This window comes from Macaca fascicularis, chromosome 1, assembly GCF_037993035.2.
Source record: "Macaca fascicularis isolate 582-1 chromosome 1, T2T-MFA8v1.1".
NCBI lineage: Eukaryota > Metazoa > Chordata > Mammalia > Primates > Cercopithecidae > Macaca > Macaca fascicularis.
In genome coordinates this window covers 7,617,255-7,641,252 of record NC_088375.1, presented here as the reverse complement: position 1 = coordinate 7,641,252, position 23,998 = coordinate 7,617,255, and the positions used below count along the sequence as shown (strand labels likewise).

Sequence of the window (23,998 nt, the reverse complement as noted above, 5' to 3'; positions counted from 1 at the left end):
AATTCTTGATTGGTCTTAATCACAAAAAATGATCCACAGATGAATTATGAAGTCATGTCATCTTACTCTCTAAGGGAGGTATGAGATGTTTTTGGACTTCAGATGAGAAAGGTTCCATGCATGGTTAATCATGAATGAAAATGAAACTAAGAATATATGCTGTAGAAAAAGAAGAAGAAAAGCCATAAGACTGCTTAAAAATTTCCGTGTCTTACACAGAAGATAGAAAAAATAGAGTGTCTCCAATTGGATGGATTTTTTTTAAATTTGGTTATTGTAATGATTTTTTTTTTTTTTAGAGCTGAGCTGAGTGTACTTTGGCCAACTAATGGGTTAATACTGTCAAGGGAAATTAGCCCTGACTAAACATTGCCGCTGGCTCATAAATGCACTGGGCTTTGGGTGGTATAAAAACTGAGAGAAATCAGTGTGTCGGAGAGACACAAATCAGTGTCCCTCAGTGACAGAAGCAACAATAATTGTGAAAAATACTTCAGCAGTTATGGACTCATCTGTCATTCAAAGGAAAAAAGTAGCTGTCATTGGTGGTGGCTTGGTAAGAATTTTCACATGGATTATTGTTGGTGGTGGTATTATGTTAACTATTATCACTCGTAATTATTATTCATCACTTCTACAAGTTGTTAATTTTCTTGTGAAAACTTATCTGATATTTAAATACAGCTTTTTAAATTTTTTTATTTTCATATATTTAATATAGTATGGGTTTTAATCTGTTCTTTTTCAGGAAAGGTATTTTATAGCCATTAAATACAAAGGTTTCTGTTTTCCCTCATCATTTTGGTTAAGGATTTGTTAAAAAGCAAAAATAATGCAAATCGAATTTGATTTTATCCCCAAATTGACTATGTTTTTAGGAACAGGAATTAGTCTTAATATTCATTTTAATAAAAACATTTGTCCCGCTTTGTTTAATAACTCAGTTAATGCTGTCTAATGAGAATAAAAGGGTCAAGAAACATGAAGCTAACGTCAAAGTATCATGTTGAATGTTCACTAGTTATATGAGTAATTGGGAATAAGATTATGTGGTCATCTGACTTACTTGACTCTTCCAGTGGAGCACCTACGGCAGTGGAGTGTGGTGTTTACCTTTCACTGAGCAAGTGACGTAAAGGTGCTGGGACTTGCCCCACACCTAGCAAGACAGAAGGAGAGGTCCCTCTCTGCTTTCATAGTTATGGTGCCAAAGGTAGTTCTGTTTAACATGGGTCTGCTTCGATTTAACTTTGCTTTTTCTCCTCTCAGCAGAATTTCTGTTTCAGAATACAAACATCCCAATTAGTCAAGGTTAAATCATTTCCCTATCACCTTTGGTCAAATCATTTGGAGACTTTTAATTAATTCATTCATGTATCCACTCAACAAAAAAATTTATTGAAGGTGTAACACTGTTCTAGGCTGAATATAGATGGTATCTTTTATGCCACATATGTATTTATATAGTATATGCTAACTGTCTTTTGTTCTGCCTTCCTTAGTGTCTTTTCCCCAAAGTGCTAGAAAGTTCTTTGAACATTTACGATTCTAAATTTTCATTTAGAAATGCTATCACATGATGTGTCGGTCACTGGTTGGGACATGTGTTGTGACTGCTTCATACTAGGCTTGTGTCCAATTCTCTCCTATAAAAATGTTGCACAAAATAAGAATTAATGTGTTCAACAAAATCTTATTACTTACTATGTGCCAACATTGTTTTAGGTAGTAGGGATGCAAGGGTGAGAATTCCAGAGAAGAAAAAGACAAGGAAGAAGAAAACAAACAAGATAATTTCAGTTAAAGTGAAGCACTATGAAAGAAATGAAAACAGACTAATGCTGTAGAGAGTCGCTTTGAGAGTACCTGTCTAGAATGTGGTCAGGGACAGCTGCTCTGCTGGAGGGACATATTCAGCAGGGGCTGGAAACCTGAATGATCAGATAGGACTTACCACGTGAAGATCTTGAGAAAGAACATTTCAGGCAGAGGGAACAGCAGGAAGAGAAATTCTCGGGCAATAATGAGCTGCCCAAGTTCAAGGAGCAGAAAGAAAGGCAGGAACTGAATGAGGCCAGAGAAGAGTAGCTGATGAGGCCAGAGAAGCTGACAGAGCCAGATCTTGTAGGATCTTAGAGGTACAGGCAAGAAGATCAGATTTTGTTCAAATTACAATGGGAAGCTATTGGAGGATTTTAGGCAGGAAATTAAGTTGTGATTTTAGAAGGTCCCTTGGACCATTATGTGGAGAATGACTAGGAAAATTTTAAGAAGACAAGATAGACCAGTTAGGAGGCTGTTACTTTAGTTCAAGACTTGGACTAAAGTGGCAGCAGTGATGTCTCATTTTAAAAATTGTCTCTTAGAAATCCAAGGGAGAGATAACAAATATGTGACTGGATATATGGTTTTGGGGGGCATAAAATGTGGGTGTCATCCATGGATTTCTCCCTGAATAACATGAGATCATCATCATGTAACCACGTCATACATATGCTGGAAAATAGGAGACAAAAATTACTACGTGTGTATTAGGAAGCAACTAAAATTCCTCTGCAAAAGAATTCTATCCATCCCATTGCTCAGGTCCATGCTTAGGCATCATATTTGATTCCTTTTTTCATTTTATGCAAATGCTTATTCTTCTTTCACTCCATCAGTAAGCCTTGAGGCTCTATATCCAAAATACATTTAAATTCTAGCCCTTACAACCATCCTGGCCCAAGCCATTATCATCTCCCATCCATATTCTTGCAACAACCTCCAAATTAGTCTCCCAGCTTTAACTCCTATTCCCTTATAGTCTGTACTACACACCACAGCCAGAAACACCTTTTTAAAACATGAGTCTGATCATTATCATGCCCTGCTTAAAATCTTCCAATGATCTCCCATTACAAATAAAAAAAACCCAAACTCTTTACCAAAGGTCCTGTCTGAACTGAGCCTATCTTCCTTTCTGACTTCACCCCTTTCCCTTTTTATTTTTTAATCTTATCTACTAGTATCAGAAATTACACACTTTGAGGTTTTATTTTTACCTGTTTCTTAAATATCTACTCCAACTAGGATATAAACTCTTACTGACCAATGTATTCCAGAGGCTGGAATTACGCCTAACATTATGTTTTGGGTGGATGAATAAATGAGAGGAATGAGAAAACTTAATGATACAAAGGTGAAAAAATAATAACAGATGCATATTTGAATATTGAGAATATTATTTTTAAAAGTATTGACTAAATAGAGCAATTCAAGAAGGTTAATGTCTTTACATAGAGGACAAGATTACATTTTTGCCCATCTTCTTCTGTTTTTTTTTTCCACCCTCCCTTCCCATCTCCTCCTTTCCATAAACCATATCCCAGTACCTTATACTGTCTAACACATTAAAGGCTCTCCCTTGGCCCCTAGAAAAAAAAGTAAGAGTTGAGAACTTTTACTTAGATATCCAAAAAATATAGTGAACTTCCCTCAATTCTTATCAGTGGTAGCCTACCGTGTCTAGTAACCTTGCCTAGTGAAAAGTCACCCTGAGAAGTTGTTCTTGCTCTGATGTAGTGATCGTATGATCTTGGGTTAATCCAGTTGATTTCCTTTCTTTGAAGACACGTTCAGTCAAAGAGATCAACAAATCAGTAAAGAAACTCCTACTGAGAAACAAAAGGTAAAAGAAACTAAACCATAATCATAAACCAGGTAAAGTTTAAATATTGAAAAAAGAGTGGGAAAAGATATTAAAATAGCATTTCAAGAACATTGACCTAAATATTTAGAAAAACCACTGTATTGACCGATATTTTCCTCCTTGTGTGAATTACAACTCCCCTATCCCTTCTCCAGCCAATGGGATTACCTCCTGCTAGTTCCAGAAGGTAACTGCAGGAGAATCAACCTGTGAAGACTTCTCCTCTCTTTAAATGCCTACAGGGCTTTGTTTGCCATTATCAAATGCTGCCTTCTGCTAAAATTTTGTTATGCATAGTTTATTCCCCATAGAAGCTTTTTACTTCATAGATCTAAAGATTATTTTATCTTTGGCTCCTGCTACCTTTATAAAGGTTTCCCAGTGCCTTATAATGTGAACCACACTAAAATATTTTCTGTACATGAGTTCGATTTCAGAACAAAGTGGAGAATCAGTCTTTTAGAAGTTATGGGAAATTTTTTAATGTTTTTTTTTTTTTTTAACACAATTATGGCATAAGGAATGTAGTCCTTTCAGAGAGTAACTTAAAAAAGGATTTGGAAAATAATCTCAATTTTGCAGGCTGGAAGGAGTTCTACAGGTGTAGCTTTTCAATTCTAGCACATCAGTTCAGGAAAAACCTACGTTACCAAAAAACTGCCTTACAAACTGCCTTACTTCATGTTAGAGTGATATGTTTTCCTTTCTTTATGAAGTGGGAGAGAAGCAGACAAGCCAGAGAAGTAAACAAAGGCCATGTAACCTAAACAGGTGTCCTTAATCCATGTCTGAATGCAGTCCTTGAGAGTCAGAAAATACTGCTTTTGATAACTATTTTCAGTGTTTACAGGTATGATGAAAGTGATCAGAGCAAAAAAGCACCATTTCAGTGACAGCTAAAGCTACTCAAGACCTCATTTTTTGACGGAAGCCAAGAGCCTTGGCTAAGAGTACTATTAAGCATTCCAGCCTCAGCTGCCTCCTGCTGTTGCAATGTATGTCGACTATTCTAGCATATATTTTGGAGATGTATTTTAGGATATCATTCAAATATTTCTTCTCTTCCTTTCTGCATAAAAGAAACCCCACCGTAGAGGGTTTTGTGATCTACTCTCCCTATGTTCGACCCAGCAAAGTTGTCCATTTAGTAGTATTTAGAGGGTGAGGAGATTTGTACATGTTTCGACTTATTGTTGATAATTGTGCCCTGCCCCCTGGAATTCAAGTCAAGTCAGTGGCCTCTGCTGATGAAATTGCCTTTGAGGCACTTTGACCTTGACTCTGTGAGAGTTTATGTCTCACAGCTATAGATGTTAAATCCTGTTGTGGATTTATAGGCTCAAAATGGTCTTGATGCTAAACTGTCCCCAAATGGTGTTTCTGTTCTGTTCTCACGATTTTTCCACCTCACCCCTTACTTTTCACTCAGCTTCATGGGATGGAAACTGTTATTCAGTGAGGAGACTTGGAATAGCAGAGTTTGCAACCAGCTGAACGCTCAGGAAATCTTACCCTATGGGTCTTAGTTTCTTCCTCTTGGGCTAAAACTAGATTGCTAGTCTTTTAATGCTAAGATTCTACTGCTTCTTTTTCACACTTTCTCGCTCACAGATCTCTAGCTTTGTTCTCAACCTACTCCTTTCTAAAAGCAGAAATCAAATGTCACCCAGAATTTTCACTTTCCCTGAAGTAAACATCCTCAGCACAGATGAACCATCAAATGGCTTATAATCCTGGGTTGAGGTCTACACAGAATTGGATTCAAGTGTATGCTTTTTAATTTTAGCAAATATTAATGAGCTACACCATGAAAAAGACCTAATTACTGTTAACCTTTATTGTTATTATTTTATCAATATGAAAATAAACTAAGCTCTATTCACTCTACTTTTGTTTTGATACCAAACCGGGCTTGTTCTGCCAGCATGCAGTAAGTCAGTTACTGAGATAACAAGTGTATTAGTCCGTTTTCATGCTGCTGATAAAGACCTACCTGAGACTGGGCAATTTATAAAGAAAAAGAGGTCTAATGGACTCACAGTTCCATGTGACTGGGGAGGCCTCACGATCATGGCGAAAGGCAAAAGGCATGTCTTACATGGTGGCAGGCAAGAGAGGGCGTGCAGGGGAACTCCCTTTTATAAAATCATCAGATTTCATGAGACTCATTCACTGTCACAAGAACAGCATGGGAAGGACCCAATCCCATGATTCAATTACCTCCCGCTGGGTCCCTCCCACAACACATGGGGATTATGGGAGCTACAATTCAAGATGAGATTTGGGTGGGGACACAGCCAAACCATATCAACAAGTTTTGCAGTAAAGAGAAGATTTTATTCACAGGACAGCCCAGCAAGGAGATGGAAGAACAGCTTTCAAATCCACCTCTCCGAAGATAGGGCTTAGAGATATTTATGGGGTAAAGAAGCGGAGTTGTTTAAGGTATGGGGAGAGGTGATTAGCAGTGAGGAAAATGAAGTAATAGGTGGTCTGAGCACACATAATCGAGGTTCACAAGTCTTCATAGGACACATGTTCAGAAAATGGTGGCATTAGCAAGCTCTGAAGGTGAAGTTTTTGGCCTTCTGGTGTCAGAAAGTCAATTCTTGGGCATTTGTGCAGGCCCAGTTGAAGGGCCTGCAACTCTCTTCTTTCCTTCTTCTATCTGCTTTCTCATTCTCCTATTAGCCTTATTCCACGGTAATAAGGTCCAGGAGTCAATGGGGGAGGTGGAAAGAGGGTTGGTGGCCTCTCTCAAGTAGTTTAAACTGGATAAGAGCTGCCAGCCTAGTTCTTGAAAACAAAAAACAAAAAAAACCTTTAAGCAACCATTACCATAGTGACTTATGCCAGAGATGTTGTCTATGAGGAAGCTAGTGACAGATTAGATGTATATTGTTTGGCTACATGACTTTTAGCTCTATGGGCTTTGAGATCAACTAGAAGTAAGCAGTAAAAAGCAAGCAAGGCAGGCTAAGTTTGGTGGGCCTCACCATGTTAGCCCTGGGTTTCAGTTTTCTATTTCATAGGCTCTGAGCCTTCTTAAATATGAAAAACTCTCATTAGTGCCCCATATCTAGCACCTTCTTAAAACAGAGATGGAGTGGATTTCTTTGTGGCTGTGCGTTATAAATCCCACTCTCCCCTCAGGGAATTCATCCCTCAGAGATTCCTTCATTTGCTATCTGGTGAGAAGTATCTGGAATGGAACCAACAACTTTAGATAGCTCCAAACTTTGTTAAGTACCTGCAAAGAGTGTGTCTTTCGTTCCTTCTCATTTGGCCTATCCTCCTCCCAAATACTCTCAGATTATTTCCCTTCTGTCCATATTACTCAGGCATTTATCTAGTCCTCTATCTGTCCACTCAAAGAAAAAACAAAAAGCAGCACCCTCATACACTGTTGATGGTAATCTAAGCTGGTATTTTTTTCCTGGAAAAGAACTTGAAAATATACACATCTGTAGTCTCACAAATATGGAGGATTTGGCCAGGCATGGTGGCTCATGCCTGTAATCCTAGCACTTTGGGAGGCCTAGGCGGGTAGATCACCTGAGCTCAGGAGTTCAAGACCAGCCTGGACAACACGGTGAAAACTTGTTTCTACCAAAACACACAAAACATAAACCAAGTGTGGTGGCACGTGCCTGTATTCCCAGCTACTCAGGAGGCTGAGACAGGAGAATCACGTGAACCTGGGAGGTGGAGGTTGCAGTGAGCCCAGATCATGCCACTGCACTCCAGCCTGGGTGACAGAGCAAGACCCTGTCTCAAACAAACAAACAAACAAACAAACAAAAAAGGTCGGGGGCAGGGATTTGCAGAAAGCAGCAATAGCTACCTCACCCTTGAAGTTGACCTAAGCATGACATTGCATTCAGAGAAACAATTGGCCTTCAGCCAATGAGAAATTAAAAGCAAATAGAAACTAATGTGGGCTCTCAAAAACACCAAATCTGGAGTGTATTCAAAACTCGCAACAAAACCTTCTGAATAATCTTGCCCCACTCAATCTGAATCTTTTTCATGTGCTTTGCAGTTATTCCAAAAGCAAGACAAAAGAAGATGGAGCAGGCTCCTCTTACACTCTAGACCATCAACATTCTCTCCCCAGCTCACTTCAGACTCTCTTCTTTACCTCTTTGTTTTCTCATTCCCCTGTTATCCTTACTCCATTCCCCCACTAGTAACAAGGCCCAGGAGCCAACGGGGCAGAGAGAAAGAGGGTGTTAGAGCTCAGGATTTGCCAGTGTTTCAATCCCTTTTATTCAAAATTGCCCTTTGGTGGCCATTTCATTAGTGAGATTTTATCAAAAGACATGTGTATGCGTCATACAATCATTTATAATGCTAAAGAATTAAAATAACTTGAGTATCCAAATATAAGCATACAATAAAATGTAAGGCAAGTATTAAATACTTTTTCTTCCGACATCTTTTGACATGGAAACGTATTTAGAGTACACTTTTTATTTTTTGAAAAAAATTATGAAAGAAAATATACAACCTGTTACCATTTTGAAAAGAAATGTCATGTATTTTACATACATAGAAAATGTTAATATTGGTTGCCACTGGTGGTAAAATTGTGAGAAATTACTCTTTTCTTCACATTTACCTGTATTTTCTAATTCATTAGAATTTGTGGTTTGTATCAGAGATAAAAAGATAGACAAAACACAAGCCATACAAATATTATTCCTCTCTGGGAATTTACTGCCTGGTGAAGTCAGACAAGACTATAAATAAATAATTCAAGGTACTTGAGACATTAAAACACATCTATACATATATATGTAAAATTACAGAAGAAAAGGCAAACAAGTCTTTTGGAGGAGTAGAGGTATCAGGAAAAACTACACTGAGGATATGAGTCTTAAAGGAAAGGTAGACACTTTCCAAAAACTGAAGGATAGTATTCAAAGGCATGGAAGAATAAAAGTGCATGGCATATTCAGAAAACATATAGTAAATTCAGTATGCCTATTACAGATGGTGCATGAGAATAGTGCATCATGAACTGGAGAAAGAGGTAGGGATCACATGTAAGAATCTATTATGTCATGTTGAAAATTTGGAATTTTATCCTGAAAAGATGAGGAGCTAATAAACAACAGTAAGACAAAAATACATCATTCAATGTCTGATTTAGAAGATAATTAGTGAGGCGGGGCGCGGTGGCTCACGCCTGTAATCCCAGCACTTTGGGAGGCCGAGGCGGGCAGATTATGAGGTCAGGAGATCGAGACCATCCTGGCTAACACAGTGAAACCCCGTCTCTACTAAAAATACAAAAAATTAGCTGGGCGTGGTGGTGGGCACCTATAGTCCCAGCTACTTGGGAAGCTGAGGCAGGAGAATGGTGTGAACCCAGGAGGCAGAGCTTGCAGTGAGCAGAGATCACGCCACTGCTCTCCAGCCTGGGTGGTGACAGAGCGAGACTCCGTCTCAAAAAAAAAAAAAAGAAGAAAAAAAAAAAAGAAGAAGAAGATAATTAGTGATTGGGCATGATGGCTCATGTCTATAATACCAGCACTTTGGGAGGCTGAGGCAGAAGGATCACATGAGCCCAGGGTTTTGAGACCAACCTTGGCAACATAGCAAGATCCTGTCTCTACAAAAATTTAAAAAATTAGCCAGGCATAGCAGCACACCTGTAATCACAGCTATTTGGGAGGCCAAGGCAGGAGATCACTTGAGCCCAGGACTTCAAGGTTGCAGTAAACTATGATCCCAGCCTTGTATGCCTGCCTGGGTGACAGAACAAGACCCTGTCTGAAAAGGAAAAAAAAAGATGACTAGTTCTAGTGCAGAGTGCAGACTGAATGCATAGAGACTGGGAAAGAGGGTTATTAGAAAACTGTTGCAGTAGCCTGGTAAAAGCTAATGAGGGACCCATGTAAGGACAGAGCTGTGGGTGGCAGAAGATCTGTTGTGAGAGAGACTGAAGAGGAACAATCAGTAGGACATATTGCCTAATTTCATGTACACTAGTAGGTAGAGATGGGTGTTAAATGTTCACCGAGCTATCCTGGTTGGGTGAATTAGTGAGTGCAATTGCTAGTCTCTAAGATATGAAATATATAAGGAGGAAGAAAGTTTATGGAATACAGAATACAGAAGAAGGAGAAAGAGAGGGTTGAGGAATGGGAATAAGTCAAATTTTAGCTATGTTGAGAGGGACCTATAGACAGGTTCAGTAGTCACAGATGGAGTTCAGGACAAAGATCAAGACTAGAGTAAGTCATAAATTTTCTTAAGAGCACTCATGGAATGTGAGTCATTCACCTTCTCATAAGAGGGAAAATCAAGACCACTGCTTGGCTTTAAAGACCAATTCCAGATGACACAGATTAGAGAACTCAGAGTAAGGATAAAATAATAAAACAATATTTGGCATAACATATGCACTTCTGGAAGATGTAATAGTTACTAACAAAGTATGAAGACACTTTGATGTGCTTATTGCATTGTAAGTAGAGTTAACAGTCTGATTCTTCTCATTGCATTGATATACCCAAAGATCAAATTCTTGAGACAGTAAACTATAGTTTCATGACCAAATATGGATTTCAAAAACTATTAACAAGTTTTTTAAAAGTCAGATAGACAGAAAACTCAGAAACATTCATGATTCTTAAGGATTAGGGAAGGTGTTATATGCTTCATCAAGTCAAAAGTAGTTGACACATGTTTAATATTGCACTATCAGATTAATTTCAAACACATTATATGAAAAGACATAAAATGTATGGAAGTTTTATAATCCTGTTTCCCCTTCGTGTTTTATTTGTTGTTGTTGCGTATCAGTTCAATGTAAGATTCAAGGGTCAACATTTATCAATTTAAATGGTTTACCATTTTCTCATGATCACTGGCTACTTGAACAATTGCTGCTACAGGGGTCACATGGGAACTGACAGAAAACCTAAGCAACGGAAGACAGGAGAAGCATACCTCACCATTTACAGAAAGGAAATATTCAAATAGTATTTTTAAGTGGTAGGTTAGGCATCCCTTTAATGGACCGAGATGGGGTCAAAAGCACACGACCTGTAAATAAGGAAGTATGAAGAGACAGAAGAAGAAAGTGGAGAAGCGAGAGAATGACAAATTGGGTAAATCCGTAATTGTGTAACCAAGGAATGTCCTCAGAGTCTTGTACACACAAACAGACTAGACTGGTTATTCATAAAATGTTTAATTTGCAAAATTATTTTGTGAGCAAACATCTCACTCTTGTGAACGTTTAGTGTTTCAAAACAAACACAGAAACTTTTCATAATTGTTCGTGTCCTTACTGGGAACTGTCCTGTCTCTATTAAGGTTTTACCCTCAGAACCAGAATCAAAAAATCTGTTTTATTTCTCTCAGCTGTCTAACTCTGTCCAATTTCTTCTCTCATGTGCCATCCTCCTTGACTATTTATGTTCAGGAATCCAGCTGTGCCTTAACCAAGAGTTTGTAGTGGGCTTAGCAAGCTTTACACACCACATTTCCTTTCCACTTATATATTTGTGTCTTAGTCCTTCTTGCCAGCATAACAACTCAAGATGGCACTGACAGTTATTCCCAATTAAGCACTTTTTACAGAAACTGAGAGGGGAAAGAAAATTACAGTCTGAAAGCTTTATTGTTAGCCACACACATTACTACCTCTTCCGGCTAAACCGACATAACACCTACCAATGTATTTTTTCCTTAAATTTATTTGAACTTCAGTTACACAGAATTGGGATCATATTCATACAAGCTTTTATTACACACTATTATGACGGGTCTTGGAGAAAACACTTTTACTTCTTTGTTTGTTTATTAATAATAATAATAGTAAGCAGTCATGAATCTACTACTCAACACAAGAAGTGGCAGATTGCTCTGTACTTCTCCCCCACCCATTAGAAGCATTATGCCAAATCTTATTTATCACTCCTTTGCCTTTTTATATATCATTTTATCATATATTATTTACATATTTATCTCATATATACATGTACATATAAATACTAGCTATGTGTTTAAAAAATTATATATTTGCATATATCTATAGTTTAGTCCTGATTATTTTTATTTTGTATCATGCAGTATAAAATCATCTGAGTCTTATTTTTTCACATATAGTATTGCTAATATATTCATATCATATTTCATTGTGTGGATATGCCATAATGTGTTCATCCATTCCTCTCTGATAGTCATTTGGGCTATTTCCAGCTTTTTTACTTGTCTGTTTTAGCTATGAAAGGCACTACATTGAACAGCCTGGCACATGTCACCTGACATACATATAGCAAAAGTTTCTCTTGTGTATATGCCTTTAAGAGGAATTGCTGATTTGTTCAATATGTGAATATTCAACTTGAAAAGATAATTACAAGCCATGTGTAAGAGATCCCATTAGGCCTTATCCTCTCTAGCACTTAATATTTTCATGAGCCTAAGTTAGATTTAATCTTACTGTGCCCACACTACCCGAGATCCCTTATTCTCCCATAAAAACCATTAATACATGTTCAACTGGCAAACACATAAGTGTTGGAAAGGTATGAATTGGCACCTTCCAACCTTAGAATGATTGAGGCAGAATCTCCACCCTGGTTATCCCTCCTTTTCTGAGATCCTGCAATCAATTTTCATCAAAGAAAAGGAACATAACAAACCCATGCAACCAGACCATTGGCCCATCATTGGCTTGGAGCTGATCCTTTTCCACCACGGTTACTGAGAGCTTTGTTTGCAGCATTATATATTGTAGCTCCTTTACTGTGGTTGAATTTTTAGGAGATGGGTGAATGGATTTCTTGCTTCTGAATCTCAGTCTCTCTCCTTTTAGGCCATTTCCCTACATTAGATTTTCACTGATCACTTGATGTTTAGATTGTGGCTTTAGCATCCTACTTGCCTTCCTCCCTACCTGTTTTCTCAGTAAGAGAGATTCATTTCTATTAGGCTGATGCAAAAGTAATTGTGGTTAATGGTAAAAACTGCGATTCCTTTTGCACCAATCTAATAAATGAACCTCCTGTGTCTTCATTCCAACTCTCCTGACCCTGTTGTCTTTTGTGATAATTGACTTCCTAAAAGAAAGAAGCAGAAACTTCTGGACCAATTAAGGACTATGCTTGAAAATAACTCAAGGGTAATTTCTACTGCATTTGTTTTGGTCAAAGCGATCACAGGCCCTTCTAGATTTAAGAGATTGTAGAAATAAACCCCATGTGTTGATGAAGGAGTATCAAGATCACACTGGAGAACAGTATGTAGGATAAGGGATATCATCATGACCATCTTTGAAAAATACAATTTGCCACAATCGTCAAGGCAAAAATAATCTTTTTCATGTGTGTTTTCTAGGACCTCACTTATTCTTTTCGTTCTTTACATTGATTTTTACCTGTGAGCCCAGAACTATTTTGCAAGGGGTCTGTGAAATAACATGCATACAAAATTTTGAGTAAGTAGGATAAAATAATATGACTTAAACACATAATTATTTTTAAAGTATATGTAGATGATTTGTGATGAAATTTATTATATATTTTTAAATAATACATGTTAGAAATTCAAATAATATAAAAGAATCTGCAAATTTTTAATGTAAGAAGTGGGCTTCCATACTCAAACGTGGTTCATTAAGCATTGATACGTTTTTATGTTTGTCTCTTTTTACTAAATAGGGTGTTTACTGGGCACAAGGACTTATCCTGGTAACCTTTGACTCCCTAAAATTTAGCAGATTAAGTTATATTTAGTAGGTGCTCAATAAATTTTGGCTTCACTTGGTTACAAACTTTACTTAAAAATGTAATCTCTACCATTATTTTTACACTGAACAAATACATATAAAGCACTTACTATGTTACAAACACAATGGTAGATGCTAGGAATAAAATGGTGAGCAAAATCTGTTGATAGCTTAAAAGGATAGACAGATATTGATTACAGAAGCACTCTAAAGATGTAAATTTTCCATTGTGGTAAGCTCTTTGTATTAGTATGCTAGGCTTGCCAAAATGAATTACCACAAACCGGGTAGCTCAAGAAACAGAAATGTATTGTCTCACAGTTCTGGTGCTAGAAGTCCAAAATCAAGGTGTCGGCAGGGTTGGTTCCTTCCGAGAGCTATGAGGGAAAGATCTGTTCCAGGTCCCTCTCCATGGCTTGTAGATGGAAGTCTTCTCTCTGTGTCTCTTCACATCATCTTTCCTCAATGCATGTCTGATTCCCCTTTTTATAAAGACACAAGTCATATTGGACTAAGGCCCACCCTAATGATATCATCTTAACTTGATTACCTATATTAGGATCCTATCTCCAAATAATGTCACATTCTTACAGTACTGGGGGTTAGGACTTGAACATATGAAGTTGGAAGGATGCAATTTACCCCAAAGATAAAGTTCAAAGCACTGTGAGAACTCATAGTTGTGAGATTTGAGGTAGGGTGGCCCAGGAAGTCTTTTTTTAGGGAGTGAAACTGAGTGGAGACCTGGAGGATGAATGGAAGTTTACTATGTAAAGAGGAAAGATAACATTTCTGGCCATGGATATAATACACGCTAAACCCCTCATTGAGGGGCAGTATGGTGAATACAATGGCTAAAAGAAAGATAGCAAGGCTGGGGCAGAAGGGTGACATGATTAGATTTGTATATTTTAAAACATGGGGAAAATCTGAGGCCTATGGTGATGTCATTTTTTTTCCAGAGAGGATTTATGTTTGTTTCTTTTGGGTGGCTGTGATTACCAGTAATCAAAAATTAATGCAATCTGATCAGGACTAGAGATGATTTCCAGACAGGCCCTTGGACTACTGGTTTCCTTCCAGTTTGTCCTTCTCCTGGGATGTACCTGTTTAGGGTCCTGATCTAAAACCTAAGGGGTTTATCAGAACCTGCCCTCCTGAGCAAGGGGTGTGGGAGTGTCCCAGACTCCAAATATTGTACTTCTAGTTTCATGAGTCTGTCAAAAATTCTACTAAAGTCCTCAGCCTCTCTTGCATTCGTAGATGCCTATAGGCATGGCTCCAAATGCCAAGTTCATCTCTCTGCATCTCCTTTTCCTCTCAGTAGAGGTATTAGTTCAAATGACCTATTACACCATCACCCTAAATGACTGCTTGTGGAAAATAAATTGGAAAGAGGCAAGATAAATGCTGGTAGAATCACAGAAAATTTGATATTAGTCAAGCATAATGATTCCAATAACTAGAGGCAGAAAGGTGAAAATGAAAAGAGATGAGTAGATGGAAAAACATTTTTAGGTAGAATTGGCAGAACTGGGAGTGGAGTATCAAGGAGAGACGGTGACTCCTAGCTTTCTAGTTTGTGCAACTGGATGGATGGCATATCATTCACTTACATAGGGAATATGTGGAGAGAACTGATGAGATGGGAGGGGATGATTCCAAGTTTCAATTAGGATCTGTTGATTTTGAGGTGCTTTGAGATATACCACAAGCTATATCACTTAAATATTTGTATGCATGAGCTCGAAAAACAGATCTGGATAGGAGATATAAATTTTCATATCATCATGGATGGAGAAGACAGACTTGGATGGAGATTTGAGAAACTCCAATATTTGTCTGTCTTTGCAATGGTGAAAGAGGAAAAGTGGGACTGGCCAGAGATGTATGAAGAAAACCAGAAAATGAGAGAAGGTTAGTGTTTCCAGAACGTCTAGTTAACAGTATTGATTACTGTTGAAAATTCAAGTATGATAATTATATACAGATGACTTTACCAAATATAAGTTGCTAGTGATGAGGTAGTAAACTACGACAACCTATATAAAGCTACTGGGAAGACAACACTATAAAGCTTTAAGAAGACAATAGATCAGAAAAAATTCTTTATGATCTCAGAATAGGCAAAGATCTCTTGAACAAGACATTTGTAACTGCATTAAAAATAAAATGACAATTGTAATTGCATTAATAATAAAAGATGGATGAATATGGTTACATTAAAATAAACAGCTTCTCATCCTCAAAATAGACTATAGCATTTAAGAAGCAAAGCACAGAATGGAAGAAGATATTTTTCATGTTTAAAAATGACAAAGACTCTATATTCAGACTCTATGAACAACTAAAAAAAGAAAAGAAAAAAGAAAAAGAAAGAAAAGAAAAAAGATAGGCAATCCAGTAGAAAATGGGCAAAAGACCTAAACAGATGCTTGGTAAAAGAGGAGATCCAAACAGCCAATCAATATACGAAAAAGTGCTCACTGCACTCCAGCCTCAGTGACAGAGCGAAACTCTGTCTCAAAACAAAACAAAACAAAACAAAAGTGCTCAACTTCCCTAGTAATTAAGCATATGCAAATTAAAACTACATTCCTCTCCAACTTACCAGGTTGCACCCTCCCACTCCACAATAATGAAAAGTTTGAGAACATCAAGTGCTAGCAAAGATAAATTCTGAGAAGCTGCTGGTGGGAAAACACATTACGAACAAATTTTGAAACAGTTTGGCATCATAAAAGTAAAGGCACATAAACTTTTGACCGGATATTCCATTTCCATGCATAGAACCCTCGAAAAAAATATCATCATATATGTACCAGAATTCCTGCACACAAAAAAATGTTCTTTGAAGCATTGTTAACATATTCCCAGACCAGAAACAACTGAAGTGTCCTTTGACAGTAGAATGGATGATCTGTGATCTTTCATGTAATGAAGAATCATACAGTAATAAAAAAAATGGATGACCTTAAGTTTACATGTAATCATGTAAATGAATCCCATAATGTTGCCTTAAAGAAGCAAGATGCAAAAACAAACCACACACACACACACACACACACACACACACACACACACGGTAATTCTAACTATATGGTTAAAAAATGGGTAAATGGCTGAGCACAGTGGCTCATGCCTATAATTCTAGCACTTTGAGAGGCCAAGGTGGGAGAATCACTTGAGCCCACAAGTTTGAGACCAGCCTGGGCAGTATAGTGAGACCCCATCTCTAAAAAAAAAAACTTTAAAAAATTTTAATGGGTAAAATTAAAGTATATTGCTTAGAAATATGTACACCTAAAGGCTAAAATATAAAAAAGCAAGAATGGGTTATTACAAAAGTCAGAATAATATTTACCTCTTTGTGAGAGGAAGGGGACTATAACTGGGGAGGAGGTGGGGGGAGTTTTGGAGGAATGACGCTATTCTACTTTTTGACCAGAGTAGTGGTTATAACGGATGTAAGGTTATAAAGAATTGCTTTCTAATTATTCTGTAAGCTATATATGTTTTATGTTCTTTCTGTTTGAAAATTATCTCACTATAAAAAAGTAAAAAAAAAAGACTTCTAAAATTGTATTACTTAATCTTGAATAATATTGCTATTTTTGCCACTGATGCTTTTCAGCAGAAATTGAGCAAATCAATGTGATAAATGAGGCTAGTAAAATATGACCACACATGATGTGAGGCTAGTAAAATATAGCCACACATGATGCTTCATTTTGCTGCTAAAAATTCCCTATATTTGTGGAATCAGATAAATATTTAATTTTTTTTGTTAATTTCTAGGTCGGCTCATTACAAGCATGCTTTCTTGCAAAGAGGAATTTCCAGATTGATGTATATGAAGCTAGGGAAGGTACGTCCATAGTGAAAAATGCAGGATGAAGGCTTGGCATGGTGGCTCCTGGCACTGTGGGAGGCCAGGGCAGGTGGATCGCTTGAGGCCAGGAGTTTGAGACCAGCCTGGGCAACATGGTAAAACTCCATCTCTACAAAAAATACAATAATTAGCTTGGTGTGGTGGTGTGTGGTAGGATTGCTTGAACCCAGGAGGCGGAGGTTGCAATGAGGCAAGATTGCGCCACTGTGCTCCAGCGTGGCGGAAGGAAGGAAGGAAGGAAGGAAAAAAGAAAGAGAAAGAAAGAAAGAAGGAAGGAAGGAAGGAAGGAAGGAAGGAAGGAAGGAAGGAAGGAAGGAAGGGAAGGAAGGAAAGAAGGAAGGAAGGAAGGAAGGAAGGAAGGAAGGAAGGAAGGAAGGAAGGAAGGAAGGAAGGAAGGGAAAGAATGGAAGGAGGGAAGGAAGGAGGGAAGGAAGGAAGGAAGGAAGGAAGGAAGGAAGGAAGGAAGGAAGGGAGAGAAAGAATTAATTGCAGGATGTGGTTCTAATTCTTTGACTTATTTTTCTTTAGATTTTCTGAACTTAAAAAGTTTCTTTAATAAAACAATTTTTTTAGAAAAACTAGTTTTTTTAAAAAAAAAACACCAACTATCTAAATTTAATATAAATTTACTGCTGTTAGCATTTTCTTTAGAAGAATTAAGAAGGTCTTTAATTTGGTTCTGAATGAACCAATTGTTCAGGTGCGGTAATTTTGCTTATCCTGGACTAGGATATAAAGAGTGTATAACATGGAGTCTGCTTCCAATGTCTCAGATCCTCGAGTGGCTGACTTCACACGTGGAAGAAGCATTAACTTAGCCCTTTCTCATAGAGGACGACAAGCCTTGAAAGCTGTTGGCCTGGAAGATCAGGTACTTAATGTATCTTTCTTATAGAAGATAATACCTGGTATTTTTCAACAATTGCGTGGATTTGATTTCATCCTGGCTTAAAAAGTACCATTTAATACCAAGAATCTCTGCATGAAAACTCATTCTACTAAAGCTTTTAATATTTGAAATTTGGCAAGAGGGTGAACATTGGACACTTGAAGCACCCGAGGGGGCCCCTGCAACCGGATGATTGCTTCCGATACTGGGTTCTCAACAGGATGGTGCATCAATGCCTGTAGAAAGTGAGAGTCAAGATGGCATCCAGGATAAGAGGAGCCAAATTCCTTTTTTTTCCCAATTGCACAGGCCCATAATCTCTTATCCACAATTTTACACTCCAAAAAACTCTGAAAACAGAAAGCTTCTCGTCACTCATTGAGTAGCAAAACCTGACCTGACATGAGACTCTTTGTAGTCTTTTAAAAATCTCATTTAGCATAAATATGTTTTGCTACAGAAATTTTGTGTTTGATTATGGGATGGGTTTATGTGATATCAGCATATGGGTACTACATTACTTTTTAAAATTGAAAAATTCTGAATTCTGAAACCATGAAGCCCCATGGGTTTGGATAAAGAATGGTGGGCCTATAGCAGATTTTCATCATATGAGCTTAATGCTGTAGACCTTTTCACTGTCTACGTGTAGCTTGGTAATATAAACAGATGTGATATATGTATTTTTCTTGATACTACTTTCAGTGACAATGTGTCTTTGAGCTGATAATACAAGTAAATATGAGTGTTATTTGCATTCCTATTATTTTCTCCCAGATAGCAGCAGCCATGTGTAAGAAAACACTTTGCATTGAATGTTAGGAGCCCTGGGTTTTACTCCTTATAATCTCCCTTTTTGTCATGATGGGAAAATCACTTAACCTCTGTAACAACAAATCACTTTCCTCAATCTGTGATATTTGATTTAGATCAGATAAATTTTAAGCCAGTTCTAAGATCTAAGATTAAAAAAAAAACTAAAAGCTTCATGATCACCATTTTCATTGAAGGAGTTTCTACCACGTTGGGCTTCTATGGCCTTTCACAATTTTTAAAATGTCTTGGAGAATACTTGAAATTACATTTAAAAATCAACTTCTATCTTTCTCGCATAATGCCATGTTACTGTCAGTGAACTCAATATTTCTGGTTTCATTTCAGATTGTATCCCAAGGTATTCCCATGAGAGCAAGAATGATCCACTCTCTTTCAGGAAAAAAGTCTGCAGTTCCCTATGGGACAAAGTCTCAGGTAGGTTTACCCCAGAGATCATTGTTCGTGCACTGATTATAAGGAAGTCAACGTCTGGAACTTGCCTCTTGCTTGATGGCCCCTCTCTCTCCAGTCCTATCTCTTACATTGCTTGGCTTAGTCTAGACCCCAGGAATACAATACTAGTTAGCAAGTTTATTCAGAGGAGATGCTCAAAACAAGCCTCAGATCAGAATAAACATTCAAAAAGAATTAGCTGTTACTGTTCTTATTGTGCCGTTTCTTGCCTTTGTGCTGCCCTGCTACCTGGGACACCCTTTCCCTCTTTTCTCCTTTTCAATTAGATGGAGAAGATGACTATCTTATTTGTCGTCAAACATAATGTACAAGAACAATCTAGAAGCTTTCATGATGTTGTTGCCCTTCCCTAACTCACCCTCTTTCTCAAAATTGGGCTTATAATAGAATATATAGAATGATCCAGAAATGCTTTCGGTACTACACGATTTCTGAAACAACAGAGGCCAGATGAAGATGGAGAGTTTATGAAAGCAGACTTATTATCCTGCTGTGTGCTTTCCTTATCTTTCACACAGTAACACACAGAACAGGGGGAAATCTGTATTTCATCTAATTAGACCTTCTGATTCTGTTCTTGAGAGATAATGAATGCACCAAACATCCATCGACAAGAGAAAAACTCCAACTTGCTTTATTTTTATCCAGCTATGCCTCCTTTTATGAAGTGCAGAGTCTGAGTGAGATTCATATTCTTCTAAGTCTCCGACCCTCAGCAGAGCTCTCATTGAAAGTAGACCTGTGCTTCTCAAACTCACCTGGGATCCTGTTAAAATGCAGAGTCTGACTCATTAGGACTGGGGTGGAGGCGGAGGTTCTACAATTCTAACCAGCTTCCGGGTGTTTATTTGTTTCACTGAGTTGAGAGTGAAATCAACGCAATCCTCTCACTGTTCACTTGTATTAACAAGGAACGTCCGGAGGAAGGCCAAGTCACCATAGCAGTCCCCGCTTCAGAGACTGAACCGGTAATGTATCCATAGATAAGATACGGTTCAGGTATCAGAAAAGCTAAATGAGGAGAGGGACTTGGACCTGACACCATCACCCCCACCACCGTGTGTGTGTGTGTGTGTGTGTGTGTGTGTGTGTGTGTGTGTGTGTGAGCGAGAGAGACAGTGTGCATACATTCCCCAAGAGAGTGAACGTGTTGGTGTGAGTTCCCATTTTGCGGCCTTCAATGCATTACAAGGAGGAAACGGCCCCTCCCGCATCATTCCTGCTACTTCTCAATTCTTAAGAATTGAGTTTATGCAAAATTTACAGGGGCCCCACATACTTCAGTTTTTCTTTATCGTCACTTTTATATCTCAGTCAAATATGGCGGCCTCCTTGCCCTTTAAGAACTGCATAAAATTGCTTTACCTGGTCAGTTCCACCGCCCGTGGGAGCACAACGCCATTCCCATGACTCTGGGATTTCTTCACATCCCCGGGGAGCCCACCTTCTCTTGGCCTCGCAAAGTGTTACGATTATAGGCGTGACCGGGCGCGGTGGCTCAAGCCTGTAATCCCGGCACTTTGGGAGGCCGAGGCGGGCGGATCATAAGGTCGGAAGATCGAGACCATCTGGCCAATATGGTGAAACCCCGTCTTTACTAAAAATACAAAAAACCAGCCGGGCGAGGTGGCGGCGCCTGTAGTCCCAGCTACTCGGGAGGCTGAGGCAGGAGAATGGCGGGAACCCGGGAGGCGGAGCTTGCAGTGAGCCGAGATCGAGCCACTGCACTCCAGCCTGGGCGACAGAGCGAGTCTCTGTTTCAACAAAAAAAAAGAAAAAAGAAAGAAAGAAAGGGACACTCTGGTGTTCCTGCAGGGCTGACAAGTCTATCAGTTCCCAGTTGACTGAGGTGGAAAGAAAATATCTTCCCCATGTAAATTAATCTTCATAATTTGGGCCAAGCACGGTGGCTGACACCTGTAATCCCAGAACTTTGGGAGGCCAAGGTAGATGGATTGTTTGAGCCCAGGAGTTCAAAACCAGCCTGGGCAACATGGCAAGACCCTGTATCTACATAAAAAATTTAAAAATTAGCCGGGCATGGTGGTGGGCACCTGTAGTCCCAGCTACTTGGGAGACTAAGGTGGGAAGATCGCTTGAGCCCGGGAGGTTGAGGCTGCAGTAAGCCATGATCAAGCCACCACACTCCAGCCTGGGCAACAGCAAGACCCTGTCTCAAAAATTTAAAAAAAAAAAAAAAAATTAAAAATTAAAAAACCTTTATAATTTGAATGTTTCCTAACATAATTTAAATGACAAGTTTGATTTCTGTCGAAATACAGTCTATTAATAACTTAGCTTTGAGGAAGAGAATGAAGATGTTTCTGTTCATTTTAAATTATACAAAGACAGGAATTTCTTCTTCAGTCATTACCACTGACCAAGTTATTTTTACACTAAGTATAGATTTAGCTGTTAATGTATACTTCTATTTTTGGATGAGGTGAAGATTCATAAATTAGTATATATGTGTTAAAAATATTTGTTATGTCCCATAATTTGGGAAATTATATGCTTTAAAATTTTAAAGAATAGATTCACCATGAATTACCAGCTTGCATTATGACTTTAATGGGCCCCAAGTGGCACTTTGGCCTCCATGGGCTCCTTTTCTAGAAAAATAATAAATATTAAAAATTAGATTTTATGGGTTCATTGGTATAAAGATTAATAAAATCCATGCTGGATTTATTATTACATATTTGTTATTATATAATACTTAACATTTTTCTTTTTTTCCTTTTCTTTCTTTCTTTCTTTATTCCTTTCTTTTTTTTTTTTTTTTTTTTTTGAGATAGAGTCTCACTCTGTCATCCAGGCTGAAGTGCAGTGGCACGATCTTGGCTCACCGCAACTTCTGCCTCTCGGGTTCAAGCAGTTCTTCTGCCTCAGCTTCCTGTGACTACAGGCACGTGCCACCACGCCCAGCTAATTTTTGTATTTTTAGTAGGGACGGGGTTTTGCCATGTTGGCCAGGTTGGTCTTAAACTCCTGACCTCAATTGATCGGCCAGGTTGGTCTTAAACTCCTGACCTCAATTGATCGGCCTGCCTCAGCCTCCCAAAGTGCTGGGATTACAGGGATGAGCCACCATGCCCGGCCACTTTTTTCCTTCTGATTTAAAAATAAACTAAAATCAAAACATTTTTATAATACTTTTAAGAGTCCTTAAAAATGTTTTCATTTAGTTTATTTTTAAATCAGTAGGAAAAAAGTGGCCTGGTGATGTGGCTCATCCCTGTAATCCCAGCACTTTGGGTGGCCATGGTCGGTGGATCACCTGAGGTTAGGAGTTCGAGACCAGGCTGGCCAACATGGCAAAACCCCATTTCTACTAAAAATAAAAAAAAAAAATTGGCTGGCTGTGGTGGCGGGCACCTGTAATCCCAGCTACTTGGGAAGCTGAGGCAGGAGAATCGCTTGAACCCGGAAGGTGGAGGTTGCAGTGAGCTGAGATCTCTCCATTGCACTCCAACGTGGGCAACAGCACAAGACTCTGTTTCAAAAAAAAAAAAGTATTGTAGGCCCATAGGCACTGTGCCTACCTTGCCTCAGGGGAGGGTCAGCTTTGCTGAATTGTCCTATAAAGTTAGAAACAACCAACACATGTTCCATGCAAGGACTGGTCCTATTCCTATCAACCTTCATCCCTACCACAACCAACATACACACACACACACACCCCTTTTACATTGAAATGAAAGCCTTCAAAGTTGTCTCTTCAGGAAATAACACTTTGATTCTAGTGATACTGTCATGACTGAAGTTTTTCTAAGAGCTAAATTTGGAGACCTAAGCTGAAAATATTACATTTATGATTTGTTTTTGATATAGAACTCTCTTGATGAAAATTATATTTTAGCTACCAGAGAAGGATTTGATTTTTAAAGTATTAAACTTTGAAAAAGCCTAAGTGTAAACTTGGATATTGTATTATATGTGTTTGGCTAAAGCGTTCTTTTTTAAACAAAAAAAAAAAAAGGTCATTTAGCGAAATGGTTACAAAATTAAGCTTGCAACCCTCTGCTAAATAATAAATATGTTTTATTGCTGAGTGAATAACTTAGAATTATATTTGTCCATTCACCAGAAACAAACAGTATCTACCCTACTTTTCTTGCAGTATATCCTTTCTGTAAGCAGAGAAAATCTAAACAAGGATCTATTGACTGGTAAGTCTAATGCTTTCATTTACCAGTTGTCATTTTGAGTAAAGCACATGACACTAATCTTGTCATATGATTTACTGGATTTGTTTGCTGCTCCTTTCCATGGGTTATGAAGAGCAAGACTATGTACGTTACAAAGTCCTTCTTGAAGTTAGGTATGATAGCTCATGCCTGTAATCCCAGCACTCTGAGAGGGTGAGGCCAGGATCGCTTGAGCCCAGGAATTTGAGACCAGCCTGGGCAACATGGAGAGACCCTATCTCTACGAAGAATGAAAAATTAGCTGGGTGTGGAAGCGTGTACCTATAGTCCCAGCTACTCA

The 23,998-nt window shown here is 38.3% G+C and overlaps 1 protein-coding gene across 2 annotated transcripts in view; it reads left to right on the top strand.

The window, feature by feature from the left end:
- Positions 1 to 437: 437 nt before the first annotated feature.
- The window catches only part of KMO (kynurenine 3-monooxygenase), a 57,993-nt gene continuing 34,432 nt past the window's right edge, over positions 438 to 23,998 (top strand). Inside the window, exons 1-6 of one of the 2 annotated variants that reach the window (XM_045391147.2) lie at positions 438 to 556; positions 17,235 to 17,304; positions 18,102 to 18,199; positions 19,379 to 19,468; positions 20,419 to 20,475; positions 23,631 to 23,679. In XM_045391147.2, coding sequence (XP_045247082.1) covers positions 503 to 556; positions 17,235 to 17,304; positions 18,102 to 18,199; positions 19,379 to 19,468; positions 20,419 to 20,475; positions 23,631 to 23,679 — 418 coding nt within the window. In that variant the 5' untranslated portion in view covers positions 438 to 502. The remainder of the gene's footprint in view (positions 557 to 17,234; positions 17,305 to 18,101; positions 18,200 to 19,378; positions 19,469 to 20,418; positions 20,476 to 23,630; positions 23,680 to 23,998) is intronic. The other variant, XM_074036921.1, reaches the window with a different exon arrangement.